Genomic DNA, 17,471 nt, shown 5'->3' on the forward strand with positions numbered 1-17,471 from the left:
CTTTCTTCCTATCTTCCTATCTTCATATCTTCCTATCTTCCTATCTTCCAATCTTCCTATCTTCCTATCTTCCTATATTTCCATCTTCCTATCTTCTTATCTTCCTATCTTCCATCTTCCTATCTTCCATCTTCCTATCTTCCCATCTTCCTATCTTCCTATTTTCCTATCTTCCTATGTTCCTATCTTCTTATCTCTCTATCTTCCTATTTTCCTATCTTTCTATCTTCCTATCTTCCTATCTTCTATCTTCTGGTCTTCTACCGTCAGACGTTCATCTTATTCAGGTTGAAGTCGATTAGATCTATAATTTAGCATGCTTTTTCACAGCAACTTCTTCCCAAGAGATTTCATCGAAAAGATATGTGTTTTGACCATTTCACTGCAGTAATGAAAAAAATCTCATCAAGCTGAATTCTCTCAAATAGAAGAAATAAAAGAACTAACCTCGTTTGCCCCCTCTTTTTATTCTCCCCCCCCACCAGCTCCCGGTCAGCGACATGGTGATGTCGTACCACTTGGAGAAACGCTGGCGCAAATTATTCAATTCAGCGCTCTACCGTGCAAACATGCTGCAATCAACGAAGACAAAGTTTGCCGAGATGACACAGAACGAGATCAGTATATTCTGCCTTGAAGTGAGTATCCGTTCATCCATCCGTCCACATTCATCCACATTCATCCACTTCTATGTAGATACTGAGTTGGGCCAAGGGGGTCCACACATGAGTCGTCCTATTAGCGTAGTGCCGCCACCGACCGTCGCCGACAGTTGCCGTTGTCGAAAGCATCACAAGAGCATTAGCGCCATAAGATATTCGCCGAAATCTAGGCGGACGGTGGTGCGGCGGTGGTAGACCGACACCCAGGAGATTGGAAGCCACATGAAGGGAATCTTTGAGAATGGGAAATCAAAGCATTTTTATGGGTCGTTTTAACCGTTGAGTTGAGAGAGTTTTGATTGGGGACATTTTGCAAAATAGTTTTGTGAATTTTACGGAGATTATTTTCAAAGACGATGTTGGAATTTCCAACATCGTCTTTCAGTTCGAACGGAAAATGAACACTCCTGATATCCGTTTGACACAGCTTAAAATATTTGTTTTTTTTTTTAATACTGTTTTAGTTTATAAGTTGTCTGATCTGCGTTCACCGTACTAAATTTCATCTGCCGAATTCGCAACTGTGTTGATAGTTCAATAAGGATAAAAGTAGAAATAAGATGTTAGTTTAAGCCATAGTCAATCGACCTTCTCACTTCAATGATTTGTCGAAATTGTTGGTCTCGCATTCTTTCTCGAAACCAACCAGTAGTTCGCCAACATCTCCCACCCGTGTAGTTTTGATACGCCAGACTCCGACACTTCCACAACTCTTCCACGAACCCATCCGTTCCGCTTTCCTTCATCTACCACGACAACTAGAGCCCCCGATTTCAGCGGCCTTATCGGCTGGAACCACTTGGTACGCCACGTCAACGGGGGAAGATATTCTCGGACCGCGCGAGTCCAGAAAGTATCGACGAGATACTTCGCCAACTTTCAGCTTTCTTCAGCTGGTGGCTGCTCCTCGACAATATTCCGACGTGGTTGATCGATGCCTTGCGTTCCGTATAGCAGAAAGTGATTGGGCGACAGTGATTCTTGGTTCACATGATCCTGCGAGACGTAGGTCAGTGGACTGGAATTCACGATGGATTCTGCTCCAGAGCTATGGTTTCCAGGACTTCGTCACTGGGGTGACGAGGATTCACTGACTTCACCAAGTACTCCCATGATCCTCCCATGTGAGGGAGGGTGGGGGGCAAGTGGGGCGTTTTGAAAAGCCATAGTGTGTCAGAGTACGTCAGAGTACGTGAAGGTTGTTGCACAGCACTCTCTATTCGCACGAAGATGTTCCAGAAGCAGGTTACTCTCGCCTACAAAATTGGTTCCGTTGCCGAAACAGAAGGTTGCGGAAGACCTTAAGCGTGTAACGAAACGACATAACAGGCACGTGAAAAGGGCGATCCATCGTTTAACCGTGCTACGACCTTGCTGCACGAAAACAGGCCCAAAATAGTCCACTCCGGTATGAGTGAACGGTTTTAGCCGTATTTCAGGTAATGGTGCCATCATTGGTTCCTGCGGAGTAGCTTTCCGCACACGGCAATACTGATGTTTGGCTACCTTCGATACTACCGTACGGAGCTTTAGTATCTAGAAAAGTTGCCGCAATTCATTAAATAGCGTTTCCTTGTTTCCGTGCAGAAAACGGATGTGATAGCTTTCCACAAGTTGCTCCGTTACCCGATATTTCTTTGGAAGAAAGATAAGCTATTTCAAGTCCGTGGATACCACAGAGGCTGCAGTTATGCGACTGTTCATCCGAATCATTGCTGTCCAGCATTGGTGGTATGTTGCACAGGGCGCTCGTTCTCTCCAATTTTCAAAGTTCTGCACAAGGGTGTTCGCTGTTGTACAGAAGCGTATTCATCCGCGTATGCTTCCCCTAAGGCTTGCCTCCACAGCGCTGCAGTGTTTCCGCACTCAGCAGTTCTTCCTGCATCAACGGTCCATTCACCTTCAGGTCATGAAACCGTTTGGCCACTCTGAAAGCGTAAGCTCGTAATGACCTTGTCCATATGGAAAAACCTATCAACAGCTTCGATGATTCGTTGCTGCAGCTTTCGATGGAACAAGAACGATCATCGCATGTCTTTCGTTGTTACGAAATCCTCTGATGAACATACATTTCTCCGCCGGATCGTATAGGAAATTTGGCCCGGAGTACCACCAATTATCTGGGTTGAAACTTCGCCCATCCTTCCACTTCGTTGCCTGATCAGCAACAGTATCGACACGTCTCAGACCTCAGCCACACCAAGACTGTTGTAGAATCTGTCCAGAGATATCGTGCCGAGATGGGAATTGTTAGAGCCTTGAAGATGGTGTCCAGTAAACGGCTTCCGCTTGCAGTTCCAGCCATGGAATGGATAATGATTTTAGTGGCGCTACACACTTAGTCCTGAATAGTTAATAGATTTTACTGAGGCTCAGTACACCAACTGTCAAAAACGCGAGCAAAAGGTAAACAATCAATTTTTGCTGTGTTCAGCTATTCCATTTTCGTCAAAAAATTACCGTACTCGGTATTCAAAATCAATGTGCACTTTCGTCTTGGCTGCTATCAACGTACAATGAGGAATCCCGTTATTCGAACTTCGCAGTTTTCGCTGGTATCCACAATCACATGCATCTCTACGGCATTATAAGTCGATCCATTATCGGAGAAGAAACATCTGGGAATGCCAACTTCGTTTATCTTCACCAACAGTCCGCTCCATCTACGCCAGCCTTCTAGGATTTCGCCACTGATCGCTTCACCCCAGTCTAAGCTTTCACTCCAGATGCGCTGCATGATTAACCTGCCGTTCACTAAGATATTCTGTAAGACCGGTTTTGGCACGGATTGGCGCGCAATGTTCAGTACTTCCTCCATTACTTCCTCTTTCAGATCCTACTCGAACGTGAAGATATCCTCCACCGGTTTCCAGAACTCTTTCGACGATCGACTCGCAATTTGTCTGGCTTTTGTTTAGCTTCGCTGACTTTTCCGATGCGCTTGAGAACTACCGGTGAGTTGGATGCGAAATTCCACATCTCCATCCCAGCCATGGCTTGAACATGTTTCGATAACGTCTTCGATAAGTTCCACCGCTTCCTCTACCGTATCAACGCTATCCAGAAAGTTATCCACAGTTCAGTCCAGTGGTTTTCGAGGATGGCACGGACTGCCGCTGGATATTGCTGTTTGTAGTCCTCTGCGTTCTTGTTTTTTTAGGTACTGAGCGATGCAGATGAGCACGAAGCGTCATACGTGGCGACATCCACAACGAAAACCTGTGAAGGTTCTGCAGGGTGCTCCCGAAATAGCAATCTTTGTGCTATCTGTCCTCTTGCCGAATCCGGATTGGTGAAACGTTTCTTTTATGTCTGTTGACAGGTCCGGTCCTTTCAGCATCAGGTCGTTGAAAGAAACACCTTCTGATCGAGCTGTGGCGTCCCAAATACGCCGACGGACTTTTTCCGGTTGAAATTAGTCGATTTTTACGTGACATAACTTGTGTATCATCCCTACCGTTGATCATTCAGATAGTTTCTGTAATCTCCAACGCTCTTGTTCCAAGAGTGGGCTCTGCTTGACGCTTGCTTCATCGACCGCCGAATCCGTGTCTGCTCCGTGCAACTCCGCGCGTTCACGTAATCCACTGGACTGCTACTTACGGTATGTTTTCCGAAAAGGTTCCACCCGAGCCGCGTTTTGACTGCGACCAGCTCTCCGTTTTTGCTCTATCGACTTTTCAGTATACTGATTAGCTCATTGTTATCTACACCGATGATGAGACGAGGAACAGCACTGGTGTAACTTGATAGGGGAAGCTTTCTGAAGTATGGATGATCCGGACAAAGTTCCTCGTAATTCTCCGTTTGGCTTAGCAGTATTAGTTGATCAATCGTCCTTTCCTTCAGTTGAAACATGTTTGCCATGTTGGGCCCGGAAATAGCGACTTTGATATGTTGAGGATATTACTCGATCATCGAAATAGGTCCAGGCCAGACACAATAGCTCAGCCGGTCCCGCTGCACCTAGATGTTTAGCTACCTCTGCTCTCATTATCGTCGATGAAAATCTAAGAACGCGAAGACTTCTACGCGCCGGGGCCCGTAGCGTAGTGGCTACACGTTCACTTCATAAGTGGATGGTCATGGGTTCGATCCCAGCCCCGGTACTTGCAATTTTTCGTCAGTTGCTCTTCCCCCCGAGAGCGGCTGGCACCTTGACCCTCTTCAGAGCATATATGCTCCAACGGACCCGGAAAAATGGATATCGGCTAACGGCAACTCATAATGGACCTCCAATCGGACTGGAAAAGGAACAAGAGCCCCACATCAACATCCCCGTGCTCACCATTGTACCATGATAGGGTAGAAAATGAAAGCAGCGCAACGGAATCCAGTTCGATCTAGTAGAATTATAATAGAATACATTTAGGCGCTGTACAAAGTATAAGTACAACAGCTTCTAATTGGAATCGCTCACGCAGTGCCCTAGTGGACAGAAGAGCTGTAAATTAGGTTAAGTGATTGAAGAATAAGACTTCTACGCGGTTTCCGTAGAAGTGCTGCATCATGGGAAGATAGCGCATCAAGGCACAAGAAGTTACGGAATAATGATTTTGATGGACGGTGTTTCTCTCCGTCGGCGTTGATGTTGGAACTGTTCCAGTCTACACCATGGTAAGGTGTAATAGAGCATGGTAACGCATGCGGCAGTCTCTAACTACGCATTCTTATTATGAACGACAAGGCCATGAACGATGAGGGATTAAACATATTCTACACAGCCCTTTTTGTCGCAAAACCTTCCATCTTTCGTCTACATTCAGTCGCTTAAAGGCTGGACACTCAGCAACACGATAGTCTGTCTTAAAGCAGTGCTCGCAGGGCTTGACGGTGAGGTTATTTGATCCAGTTCCAGACGATCCCGATGCATTTGACGGAAATTGATGGACGAACAGTTCCTCCTTCGCCGCTCTTTCTCGTTTTGCCATCTCCTGTTTCTCCGCCGGCTGTTGTCCTATGACAGTCAGGAGTGTTACGTCGCTGGCCATCGTAACAAGGTCCTGCATGAAGTCGTTGATGGTCAAATTCACAGCATGGTAGTGGCGTTAAAAGGTAGCCCACTGTAGTTTCAGATTCGGTTGAAGTCTGTCCAGCAGTTCTTGCAGCAAGATTGGATTGCTGGTTTTGTTGCACCAGAATCACGTGTTCACCATGTTCCCATCGCCCATTCCGTACTTGATCAGGGTTTTCAGGTCATCACCCCTGGGAGAGGGTATTTCGCGCATCCATTTCATATGAGAATTGATAATCACTTCCAGTCTGCCATACAATCTCTTCAGGGTTGCAACCACGTAGGAAACTGTCTTCGGTATCAGCAGTCGACTTCTCACGCTTTCTATTGTTGGAGTTTCACAAGGTTCTTAACGTCGTTGTAGCCGCGTGCATCTCTCGAGTTGTTGAAGGAACTCAGGAAATGCGGACAATTCTGTGGATCTCCAGCGAACACGGGCAACTCTTTTGGAATAACTTGGCGAGCGGCCAGATCCTCTGCTGTAGGTCCCGGTACAAGGTAACGATTGGCTCGAGTTCTGCCATTGCCCACGCTGATCCATCCCGTGCAGATGGTTTGGTCGCGCAGTTGATTCCGGGTATAGGTGATGTCCCTGCAGCGTTTCCAACCTAAGTAGACGTGCTCGGAAGAGCCCTTCGCTGATAGCCTGTAGACGATGAATACTCCGTAGAGTTCAGAGCACAATGCGGTTGGTCATATGTACATTTATTGGAATAGGATCGGTGGCTGATATCCAATTGTTCCAAGATGCGGAATCGATGGCCACACCGATGGCCAATAGCTCTGCGGTGTACGCCAGTAAGCGCAAGCTTCTAGCTAGTGTTGCTACGTCCATACTTCGGTATGGCGGCCCGGCGTGGGGCACTGCGCTAAGTACTGAATGCTACCGACGGAAGCTGGAAAGTACTTACAGGCTTATGTGCCTGAGGGCTGCGAGTGCGTACCGTACCGTGTCACACGACGCTCTCTGCGTCATTACGGGTATGGTGCCTATCGGCATCCTTATCAGTGAGGACATGGAGTGCTTCGAAATGCGCGGCACAAGAGGCATACGCAGGACTGCCAGGACGGCCTCTATGGTCAAATGGCAGCGCGCGTGGGACAGTTCCAACAAAGGAAGGTGTACCCATAGGTTGATACCGATGGTAGATAGTTGGATTAATAGGCGCCTTGGGAAGTTACATACCACCTGACACAGGTCCTTACAGGTCATGGTTGCTTCCGACAGTATCTACACCGTTTCGGGCATGCGGATTCTCCCGAATGCCCAGTGTGCAATGGTTCAGAGGAAACGGCGGAACACGTTTTGTTCGTGTGCCCGCGTTTTCGCACAATGCGTGACCGCATGCTTGCCACATGCGGGGAGGACACAACTCCGGACAACTTGGTCCAGAGGATGTGTAGGGATGAGTTTGGCTGGAACGCCGTTTCAACGGCTATTACCCACATCGTCTGGGAGCTACAGAGGAGGTGGCGCGTGGACTCGGAGAATGGCTAGTCCAGATGCAGTACAAGAGGTGGTCCAGGGGTTCGGAGTCGGCTTCGTAGGTCATACCGGTGCCCTGCGGTCGAGATCGACCCTTACAACGATTAAGTGGCCGCGGAGAGGAAGTCCCGGTAGCGGTGCTGTCGTGGCGTCGGTCTACTGGGTTGGATCCAAGCCCGCGGTTGGAAAGGGGTCCCCGGCAAGGGTCGGGGCAGGTGGAGACCCTGCCGTCAGCAACCTACGGATGCATCTGATAGGGCCTGAAGGGTAGTGATACCCTTCCTTTGCGGGCAGGTCAGATCGGGTTGCATGTGGGCATCAGTTCTTGATGTCCGCTCATCAGTAGGGCGCGGGCGGGGTTGACTCTGCCCGCCTTCCGAGGACAAAGGGAGTGGCGAGGACCACTCGGGAAACTGGCTAAGCGCCAGCATGCTACCGTGATGGACTCTCCAAAGCGAGTCATCGATGTTCGTTGCTGCAGGCTACGCAGCTAACCTTGTGGGTGCGATGTGCACTAGCCCCTCTCTGAAGCAATACCTTCTTGGTGGTTCCGGAGAGACGTAGGGTTTGGCGACCATAGGAATGGTTTAGTGGGTACGAGGAGAGAGTAGTCCTGGATTTTACTTTTGTTGTAGAAGACGGCCTGTCAGACCTACACTACCCTAACCTTCTGTTAGGGTGTCTGTTGAGCAGATTATCCCCCTATGGTTTAGAAGGAAAAAAAAAAAAAAATACCACCTGACACAGGTCCTTTCAGGTCATTCTCCCGAATGCCCAGTGTGCAAAGGTTTATCGAAAACGGCGGAACACGTTTTGTTCGTGTGTACGTTCAGAGGATGTGTAGGGATGGGGTTAGCTGGAACGCTGTTTCAACGACTATCACCCATATCGTCTGGAAGCTTACAGAGGAGGTGGCGCGTGGACTCGGAGAATAGCTAGTTCAGATGCAGTACAAGAGGTGGTCCATTTGAACTGAACACGAGCCAAAAATGAACTGAACGCGTTCAATTTTTTGAACGTGAACGCAGTAAACATTGAACTTGCGTGTCAGAGCTTTTCACTGCTCAAGAACGCCCGTTCAGATCCCCATTCGGCTCAATGTTCTAATGCACTATTTATTCTATCGATATGTAAAGCTAATGAATCGGTCCAGTCGTCCAGAGTTCTGTAGAAATCAGACTTCATGGAACATGGACCTTTACTGTACCACATAATAGCATATTAGTAATACGTACATACATTGCATTGTGAGGTTGGGAAGGGAGCGGATCGAAACGTCCGGGGTGACAACGCCTCGGTCCTTGGATGCTTGGATGCGTCATCATATCCTATATAAATTCTCTCCTAGGATTTTGTGGCGCATTAGTATACACTCGTTGTTGCACGGAAAAATGTGCACGACGTAGGACATTATGGCATCAGGCATTAAGATTCTGCACCGAAATACGGATTATCCGCAATCCACGGTAACCGGACCGGTCCCCCCTCACAATTGAAGGTCAGATTCTGAACCCAATAAGCCCAAGATTGCATTAATTGGCGAAAAAATGGCAGAAATATGACCATTTCAGTTCAGCGGGTACCAGGGTACCATGATAGCATGTTGGCATTATACTGGTGCAGTTCTTGCTCATTGTTCAAGGTGCGTTTAATTTCGAGCTCGCAAGCGTTCCAAATTTTGAACTGAACAATGTTCAAATCGTTTTGATCGCAGCGTGCCGAATTTGAACATGAACACAAATTGACCGCGTTCAAATGCAACACTGCGAGGGGTTCGGATTCAGCTTCGCAGGTCATACCGGTGCCCTGCGGTCGATATCAACCCTTACAGCGATTAAGTGGCCGTGGAGAGGAAGTCCCGGTAGCGATGCTGGCGTGGCGTTGGTCTACTGGGTTGGATCCGAGCCCGTGGTTGGAAAGGGGTCCTCGGAAAAGGTCGAGGCAGGTGAGACCCTGCTGTCTGCAGCCTTCGGGTGCATTCCGAGGAAAAAGGGAGCGGTGAGGATCACTCGGGAAACTAGCTAAGCGCCAGCATGCTACCGTGATGGACTCTCCAAAGCGATGTGCACTAGCACCTCTCTGAAGCAATGCCTTCATGGTGGTTCCTGACCCGACTAGAAAATTATATCAAGATTATATCATATTGTGTTATGAAGATATAATCGTTTTCAATAACTTATTGTGTTATAAACTAGATGCAGGATTATGTTCAAAATACTAAAATTGTAACTAAAACCACACTGGTCTTGTCAAGATAATAACCTATTATGTTATAATCAGATCAAAATTATAACAGAATGTAATATGAATATTAGCTTCAGGATTTTAGTTTCTATCGAATTGTGATACTATTTTCTAACATTATTGTCCAAATGTCGAGAAATCAAAACTAAATTATATTACAATGAGTTGTCAAGCAACATTTATAGCATAATGTGTTATAATTGAGTTATAGTATTTCAAAATCACCAAGGATGTTGAATAGGATTATATCACAATGAGTTCTAAATATCATGGTTTGTTATAATTATGTTATATTTTTGTTAGAACTTTCTAGTCGGGAAGAGGCGAAGGGTTTGGCTACCATAGGAATGTGTTTTAGTGGGTCTCGTAGCTGATTGCCTGGCTTGGCTAGATTTTTATGGGTTTGTATGTGCCCTGACTGTCTACCTAGGGCCTGTCTATAAACTACGTAGGCTCTTAGGGGTGTGAACGCTAGGTCTGGCCGAAGTCTATGCTCCAGACAAAATTCGAAAATGTTGTATGAACAAAAGTCTACGAGGGGGGAAGGGGGCTCTGAGATGTCTAAAAATTAGTCTACGTGCCGGACAACAACCCTGCAATTCTGGTGTATGTGAGAGATCCGATGGTACAAGAAGACCTGGAGGGCAGCGTGCAAAATGGGCGGATCAGGTGGAAATAGATCTAGCGAGCGTCGCGACCAAGGTAAGTAAAAGGAAGGTAATCCAATATGTCAGATTTCACCATCCGCCATATTGGAAAACCTAACGACAGCTGGCAAGTTTGTATTCAATTTTTTTCACTAGTGAGATGACAAACAAAAACTTTCAGCCCTAGCAACGTAGCAACCCCACAGAAACCATGCACGCTTAACTTTCTCAGCACTAAAATCGGACAAACTCCATGACACTCATCGAGTGTTTCCTACTTAAGGTCCCATTAGACATGACAAATATTTGGTCAAACAAACCCAACAAAGGACCAACACAACGTAAATCATGGCAACCTCGGATGAATGTCGGACTACCATGGCAAATATTTGTCATTATGACAAACAGTCTAATGGCCCCTTTACACGGTTTGCAAATTAGCTCGTACACCCACTCAAGCAAATATTTTGCAATATTTTCGGCAAGGCAATCTCTTTTGGTTAAGAAATTACCATTGTATTCATAATTAACAAAAATGCGGGGGCACGAGCAAATTTCAAACCAGGGGGAATATTACTCATTTTATGAGTGCCATGGAAATATGTCAACATTAGTTATCCGTGTTGAGAATGTTGTTGCCGATGCGGCGCAGCAACGCTTCTGTAGCGTTCTGCAGCATAAACAAACTGGCCGGCTGTCACCTCCATCCTCCCGCAGTGTGCCGCGCTCCCCGCATCCACTTACTGCTTATACGCTAACACCTTCCTTATAAACATCTTGGTCGCGACCGAGGATGAAGAACTGCCGCGAAACGTGTTTTATAGTGAAATATAGTTGATTCAGTTTTATTTTGAATTAAATGTAATGTTAATGTAATGTATTCATCAGAAAATTTTCAAACACTCAAAGCAACTCCCGCTCACGGTAAAATTTCCAGGGACAACCAAGCTGAATCTCCTGGCGTCAGCATTTTCACCACACGACTAAGAAAAAAAACTCCTACCTCCTTCTGACGAACTTGAGACGCCTCCTCAACTAGACTAAGTCCCAGTATAGGAAAGGGGTTGCCAGTATGGGACGTCGTCGTCGTCGCCATCGTCGTTTAGGGTAAATTGGGCGTGTAATTCGGTGGTGGCTGGCTCTTACTGTGCAGGCGATGGTGCGCTTCTTGCCACGCACCACTAAGCATCGGATATGTGCGAGGCGTTGCTAACTTTGTGCTTCTTTCCTCTATTCCCTCTATGTGACTCACTTCCAGTTGAATGGGTTCGTCCAAAAGTACAAACGCGAGGGCCCCGGAACGGTAGGGCTGGATCTGGACCGCGGAGCGCAACTGATGGAAACTTATGCCGTGGAGTTCGAATCGATGGAAAAGCAACGGGTCGAGTTGGGTGAGTATCGTGCTGGAAGAGGTCAAAAAAGAGGCCAACTTCCAGGACTATTTCAAAACAATTAGCTTTGTTTTATAGAGTTTTTCAGACTCCGCGACGAAAAAAAAAAACTCCTAAAAACTCTTCCACTAAATGCATCAATTTCCTCTCGTTTTGTTTCATTTTCTGCCTTTTTTCGCTGTCGCCGTGGTCACCGTCATCATCATCACCGGCTTGGGTGCCCGCTTGCTGGTTGCCGAACACAGAAAACGCGGAAAAACTCTTCGACATCCCATTAACGGATTACAATGAGTTTTTGCAGTGCAAACATGAGTACGAAGAAATGGAAGTGGTAAGTACGGTGAACCAAGGTGGGATGGAAAGGAGATGTTGAAAGTTTTTCTTCATTTCTGTCCGGTTTTTGCTATATAAACAGTGAATGAGATAGACTGGACAACCGTCCCGTACAGAAAAAGCCATCCTGTAATTTAATGGGAGGACGCGTCGAACTTCATGCTATCTTCTGGGGGAAAAGTTGGACATGAAAGGTGAAAAGAGGAGGAAATAGACCACAGTCAAAAGAAATATTAGGTACGCGTTGTGTACAATGTTGCGTCACATGCGCAACCAAGTAACCTTGCAAGCTTTCCTTAGATCATGGAGACGCACAGTCAATTAGAAGGTCACGTTGTCAGAATTAGAGATTAGATTGCAAAGATGTTTGCTTCGTCAGTCAAATGCCTGCCAGTTCGGTATTCCCGAATGTTGAGTCGTTTAGCTCCAGCTTCCCTTACCTTACAGACAGTTAAGCTTAGGTGTTTGCCATCCAGGACTACTCGCTGTCCAAGCGAAACCAATACTGTTAGTACAATGAAACGAAACGTAATGGCTCGTGAGATGATGAATTTTTGCTGTAGCAGCAGCCTTTTCTTGACCATCCAGTACTGTGTAGGACATAGGTACCTAATGGTAGAAGCAAACCAGAATAGGGCGTTCGCTGCACATTTGCTTGCTAGGTCTGTCCGCTGTGGGTTATGATGAAGGTTATGATGATGGAGAATAAGCTTAAAAAGTTATAAAGCCTTTCGCATTTTTTTTTTGCTGATATTATGAAGCGGCTGTTGAACCATGTGAAAGTTTTACCGGATTAATCAACACCTAATCGTCATTGGGAAGGAGAAACTCCAGAAAATTTAAGATGATCAGGATCTCTTGTAGAAAGAAGTAAAGTTATTATTATTCACTGGGGGCATCCATTTAGTACGTCACGCAGAATTTGGGAATTTTCGACTCCCCCACCCCCAACCCCCTTCGTACGGGTTTTTCGTATATATATTGCATTGCTTGTCACACTTTCCAGAACTCCTTTTTGAGCATGACATACTTAACGGATGCTCCCTATGTCGCATTAGTGAATTCTAGTTTTTTTTTCTGAATTTCAAAAATCATTTCACATAGAATAATTTCGTCTTCGAGAAAGTTAATCAGATCCAGGCTATCCGATAATGATCTTGATGTTACTATCACGTGCTAGTTAGTCTTAAAAATGTTAAACACCTGTACCTCAAAGATTACACTTCATAGATAAATTTTTGATCAGGGCATCCAGAGACTTTTTTTTTGTTATTTCTGTGTTAAACCTTTCAGGACTCGCGCCATCAAGCAACCAAAACTGCACCGCACTCGCTCTGTATACGACGAGCGAGGTTTTTTGGTAGTGTTGTTTTTTTACAACAACGCGCGTCCTGAAGGGTTAACAAACAGAAAAAATATCTTTCAAATTTATATAAATAAAAAAAAATAAAACATTACATATACCCTCTCTTCATCTGGCGCAAAACATCCCTGTATGTGAGACCTTTTCCCGAAATTCCTCAAAGAAAAATATTCCAGGAATAGCTTCGGGAGTTTATTGTCGAATTGCTTCACAAATGCTATCACGGATAATTATTTCCGAAATTACCGGGTTTTATTTAGGAATTCTTTTTAGTTTTTTTTCCCAGAGATTGCCAAAGAAAATTTTCCAAAAAATTCTGCAAAAAAATCTCCGGCGTTTGATTTGGAGATATCTTTGTGGATTCCTCTTGAAATTTCTCTGGGACTTTTTGTCACAGATTCTTTCTAAAAATCTTCCAAGGATTCATTCGGAAATTATCTTCAGGGATTGCTTTAGAACTTCCTTCGTGGATTCATCAGGATATTTTACAAGATTTTTTTTAAGAACATTTTGCATGTTTTACTTAACAAACATCCTGTCAAGATATTTATTCAAATATTTAGCCACGTATTCTTAGAAGAAATCCTTCAGATATCTTCAGAAATCCTTTCGAAAGTTTTCAGAAAATCTTCCAAAAATTCCTCCAGAGATTCGCTTGGAAATTTCTCCCGGTATTCCTCTAGAAAATCCCCTGGAAATTCCTTCACGGATTCTTAAAGAAAATCTTCCAAGGATTCATTCTAGAATTTAGAGACGAGCCAACCAAGGGCTGAAAGTCTCTATAATATTGACAAATCAGTCAGTCAATCATTTCTAGAATTTTATTCAAGAATTGCTTAAGATATTATTCTCGGGATTTTCTGAAATTCCTATAGTTAATTTTGGTTTTTGATATGATAATTATAAGAAAAATCGTTAGAAAATAATTGATTAATTTCGAGCCCTGAAGAAGATCCCAACATTTGAATCGAAACGTTGGCGATGAGATGAGAAAATCAATGCTTTTCTTCGACTGAAAATCAAAATCTGCCGAGGAAGAAGGCAGGTTTCCAGACAAGCATTTGAAAATACGTGCTCGTCAGGGATATTTACTTCTTTTTCGGGAAAAATCCTTCTGAAATTTCATTAGGGATTCCTCCAGAAATTTAACAAAGATTTTGTACAGAAAACCTTGTATGGATTACTCTATATATTTTTTTTTTAATTCTTCAAGAAACTCTTTCATAGAATAGCCCAAGAATTCATTTGGAAATTCGTTATTCGTTACAAAACAAAAGAAAATCTTAGAATTTTCTCAAAGCGAATTCTTACGAAAATATTTTACATTTATTTTTGAAATGTTGTAGGTGGTTTTTAAGAAAACCTACCAATAATCCTTCAGTAATTTGTCTAACGAGTTATTTTGGTTTTTTTTTTTAAATTCCTCCATAAATTCCCGCGGAATTACCTCACCGGATCCATTCAAAAACTCTTCCAAAGATTCATTTTTGAATTTTCTTTAGAAACAGGATAGTCTTCTCGTGCTGAATAAAAGAGAATCATAGATTAGATCACGTGGAGAGCGATGCTTGGAAGGTATAAAGGGAGCGTATCCGCCGGATGATTCAGATGGATTCTGAGGAAGTATGAACCTTTGGATATGATTTAGCCAGGGACAAGTTCGACTGGTGAATCATTCAGAAATTTCCTCTACAGATTTTATACTTTGCTGCAGAAATTTCTCATATTCTCAATTCTCAAATTCTCAAAATTTTCCATGGGTTGATCCGAATTCCCAAAAAAAAGAAATTCTTCAAAAAAAATCCACCAGAAATAGGAACTTCTCTGGGGTATAGCCAAAAATTTCTTGAATGGTTCATTTGGAAAACCCTCTAGAGACTTTTCCATTCATTCCTCCTTGGATTCTGTGAAGAATTTTCTAGGAATTTCTTCAAAAAAAGCCTCCAGTGATTCCTTCACAATATTTGCCAAGTATTCTTCAAGAATATTGTCCAGGGATTGCTTTGGGACTGCTCTTGAGAAGCCATTTAGAAATATTTTCTGAAATTTATTTTTTATGTTTTGTTTTTCTTCAAAGTTTCCTTCAAAGATTCTTTAATAAAATCCTTAAACAAGTCCTCCAGGAGTTCCTTTACAAACTCTTCGAAGGGTTCTTTTAAAAAATACGCCAACGATTTATGAAAAAAATCCATACATTTCTCCAAGAATTTTCCAGCTATTTCTCCAGAGTAACTTTAGATTTTTTTAGAGCTTCATCCAGTAATTCTCAGAGGATTCTACTGGAAAACCATACATAGACTTCCACAGAAGTATCTCTATGGATTTCTTAAGAAATGCTCCATCAATTTTTCAAAAAACAGATTTTCTTCCCTAGAGTTTCCTTCATAAATTCTTCCAGAAATTCCTTTAACGCTCCAAATTTAAGCTCCAAATTTTCTCAAAGATAATTTTGTAAATCTGAATTCCTTTCAGAATTGCTTCACGGAATCCTTCAGATTCCTTCAGAAATAAGTCTAGGAATTCCTTCATTAAATCTTCCATGGATTCTTTGAGGAATTTCAACAGTGATTTTCTCAAAAATTCTCAAAGAAACCCAAAGAAAATTCTCCTGGGATTTCTTCAAATATTTCTTTGAGAATTTCTTGATAAGTTTCTTCAAGAGTACTTTAGAAATTCTTCCTCAGATAACTTGAGAAACTCCTCCAAGTATTCTTAAAGAAATTCTTCTTGTAATTCTTTCAGAAGTTTCTCTTCAGAATTTTTCATTTCGGGAATTCATTTCGCCAGGAATTTCATTGGAAATTCCCGAGGAATGTCTCCAGAAATTTCTTCAGGAAGTCCTACAAGAAATTCTGCTTGCTTTCTACATTTCAGCAGTTCCAGCAGAAATGTATTTGAACACTTATCCGGAAATGTTTTACAAAGAATTTCAAAAAAAAAATACCTTTTGTTTTTTTTTTCAGATTTTTTCTAGGGATACCTCTGTTTAATTTTTGAAGGTTTTTCAAGATATGCTTCCAAAAATTCTTTCACAACATTTTTTTAAGGAATTATATCAAACAGTTCCTCCAGAAATTCGTCTAAAGTATATCTGGAGATACTCCACCAGGGGTTTTACATGGAGAGCATTCCCCCAGAAATTTCCCTTGAATTTCTTTAGATATTCGTTCAAGAATTCTCCACAGATTTCTGCAGGAATTTGACTAGAAGTTTATTCCGAGAGTCCTTCAGAAATTTATTTTGAATACTCAACAAATCGATTTAAAAGTACTTTCAGGTATTGCTTTAAAAAATTCTCCAGGGTCTCTCTCCGTACACCAATGATGTTGGGATTTTTAGCAGGAGTTTTCTCAGAATTTTTCCATTAATTTTAGCAGAAATACCTACAGGAAGTTTGATCAAAAATTCTTTAGAACTTTTTATATTTTGTTTAAAGCAAGGGAAGCCTCTGAGAGTGTGATTCTTCATGTAAATGTTCTTCCAAAGGCGTAGAACCTAGACACATTTTACCAACAATATTTATTTCGAGAGGCGTCAGAACAAAAGGAACCTGGGAGCATCATACGAGTTTCCCAGCTTTGGAAATTCATGAAGGGATCTGAAATTTTAATCATGAATTAGGGATTTCTCCGAAAGCGTGTTCACATGTGGTCCATAAATACCTCAAGATTTTTTTTTCACGGATACTTTCAGAAATAATCCAAAGATTAATCCCAACATTTTCTTCAGGGATTGTTTTAGAAATTTCTCAAGAGAAATTACACTACGAGTTCTTTCAAAAATTTAACAACGATTTTATTTAATAAATCTTGCATGTCCAATTTTAGAAATTCTTCCATGTTTTGTGTTTTGAAATTCGTTTATGGATTTTTTTTTAGAAATTAGCCCTAAACTTTTTTTCTGAAGTTCGTCTTGATTATCATATAGGATTTTTTTCAACGATTCCTCTAGAAAACCTTTCAGAGTGCCTTCTGAAATGCTTCTGAAGTTTTTTTTTCCAAAAATTCCTCCAGAAACTCCTCTAAGTTTTTTTTTATTTTTTTTTTTTTTGAGATTTCCTCTTGAAAATTTTCCAAGATTTTCTTCTCAGATCAAGTCAAGAATTCTTCCAAATATTTATTTGGAAATTTTCTTCAAGAATTGCTTTCGAATTTCCTCCACAATATTCACTCACATTATTTTTTTCGAAACATGGATTGCTTAAAAAATTCTCCCAAAGATTTCTTTTTCAGAAATTCGTCTAAAAATATATCTACAGATTCTCCAGCAGGAATTTTAAAATTTCCTTACGATTTCCTTCCATCTGAAATTTTCAGAAATTCATTCTGAAA

General features: G+C 42.8%; 1 protein-coding gene across 1 annotated transcript in view; it reads left to right on the forward strand.

Moving 5' to 3' along the window:
* Positions 1-17,471, forward strand: part of LOC109398557 (dynein axonemal heavy chain 10) — a 341,003-nt gene that overhangs the window by 151,116 nt on the left and 172,416 nt on the right. The window contains 3 exon segments of the mRNA XM_062847206.1: positions 486-638; positions 11,312-11,444; positions 11,690-11,775. Of these exon segments, the coding sequence (XP_062703190.1) occupies positions 486-638; positions 11,312-11,444; positions 11,690-11,775 (372 nt within the window).

This window comes from Aedes albopictus, chromosome 1 (assembly GCF_035046485.1).
Source record: "Aedes albopictus strain Foshan chromosome 1, AalbF5, whole genome shotgun sequence".
Taxonomy (NCBI): Eukaryota; Metazoa; Arthropoda; class Insecta; order Diptera; family Culicidae; genus Aedes; species Aedes albopictus.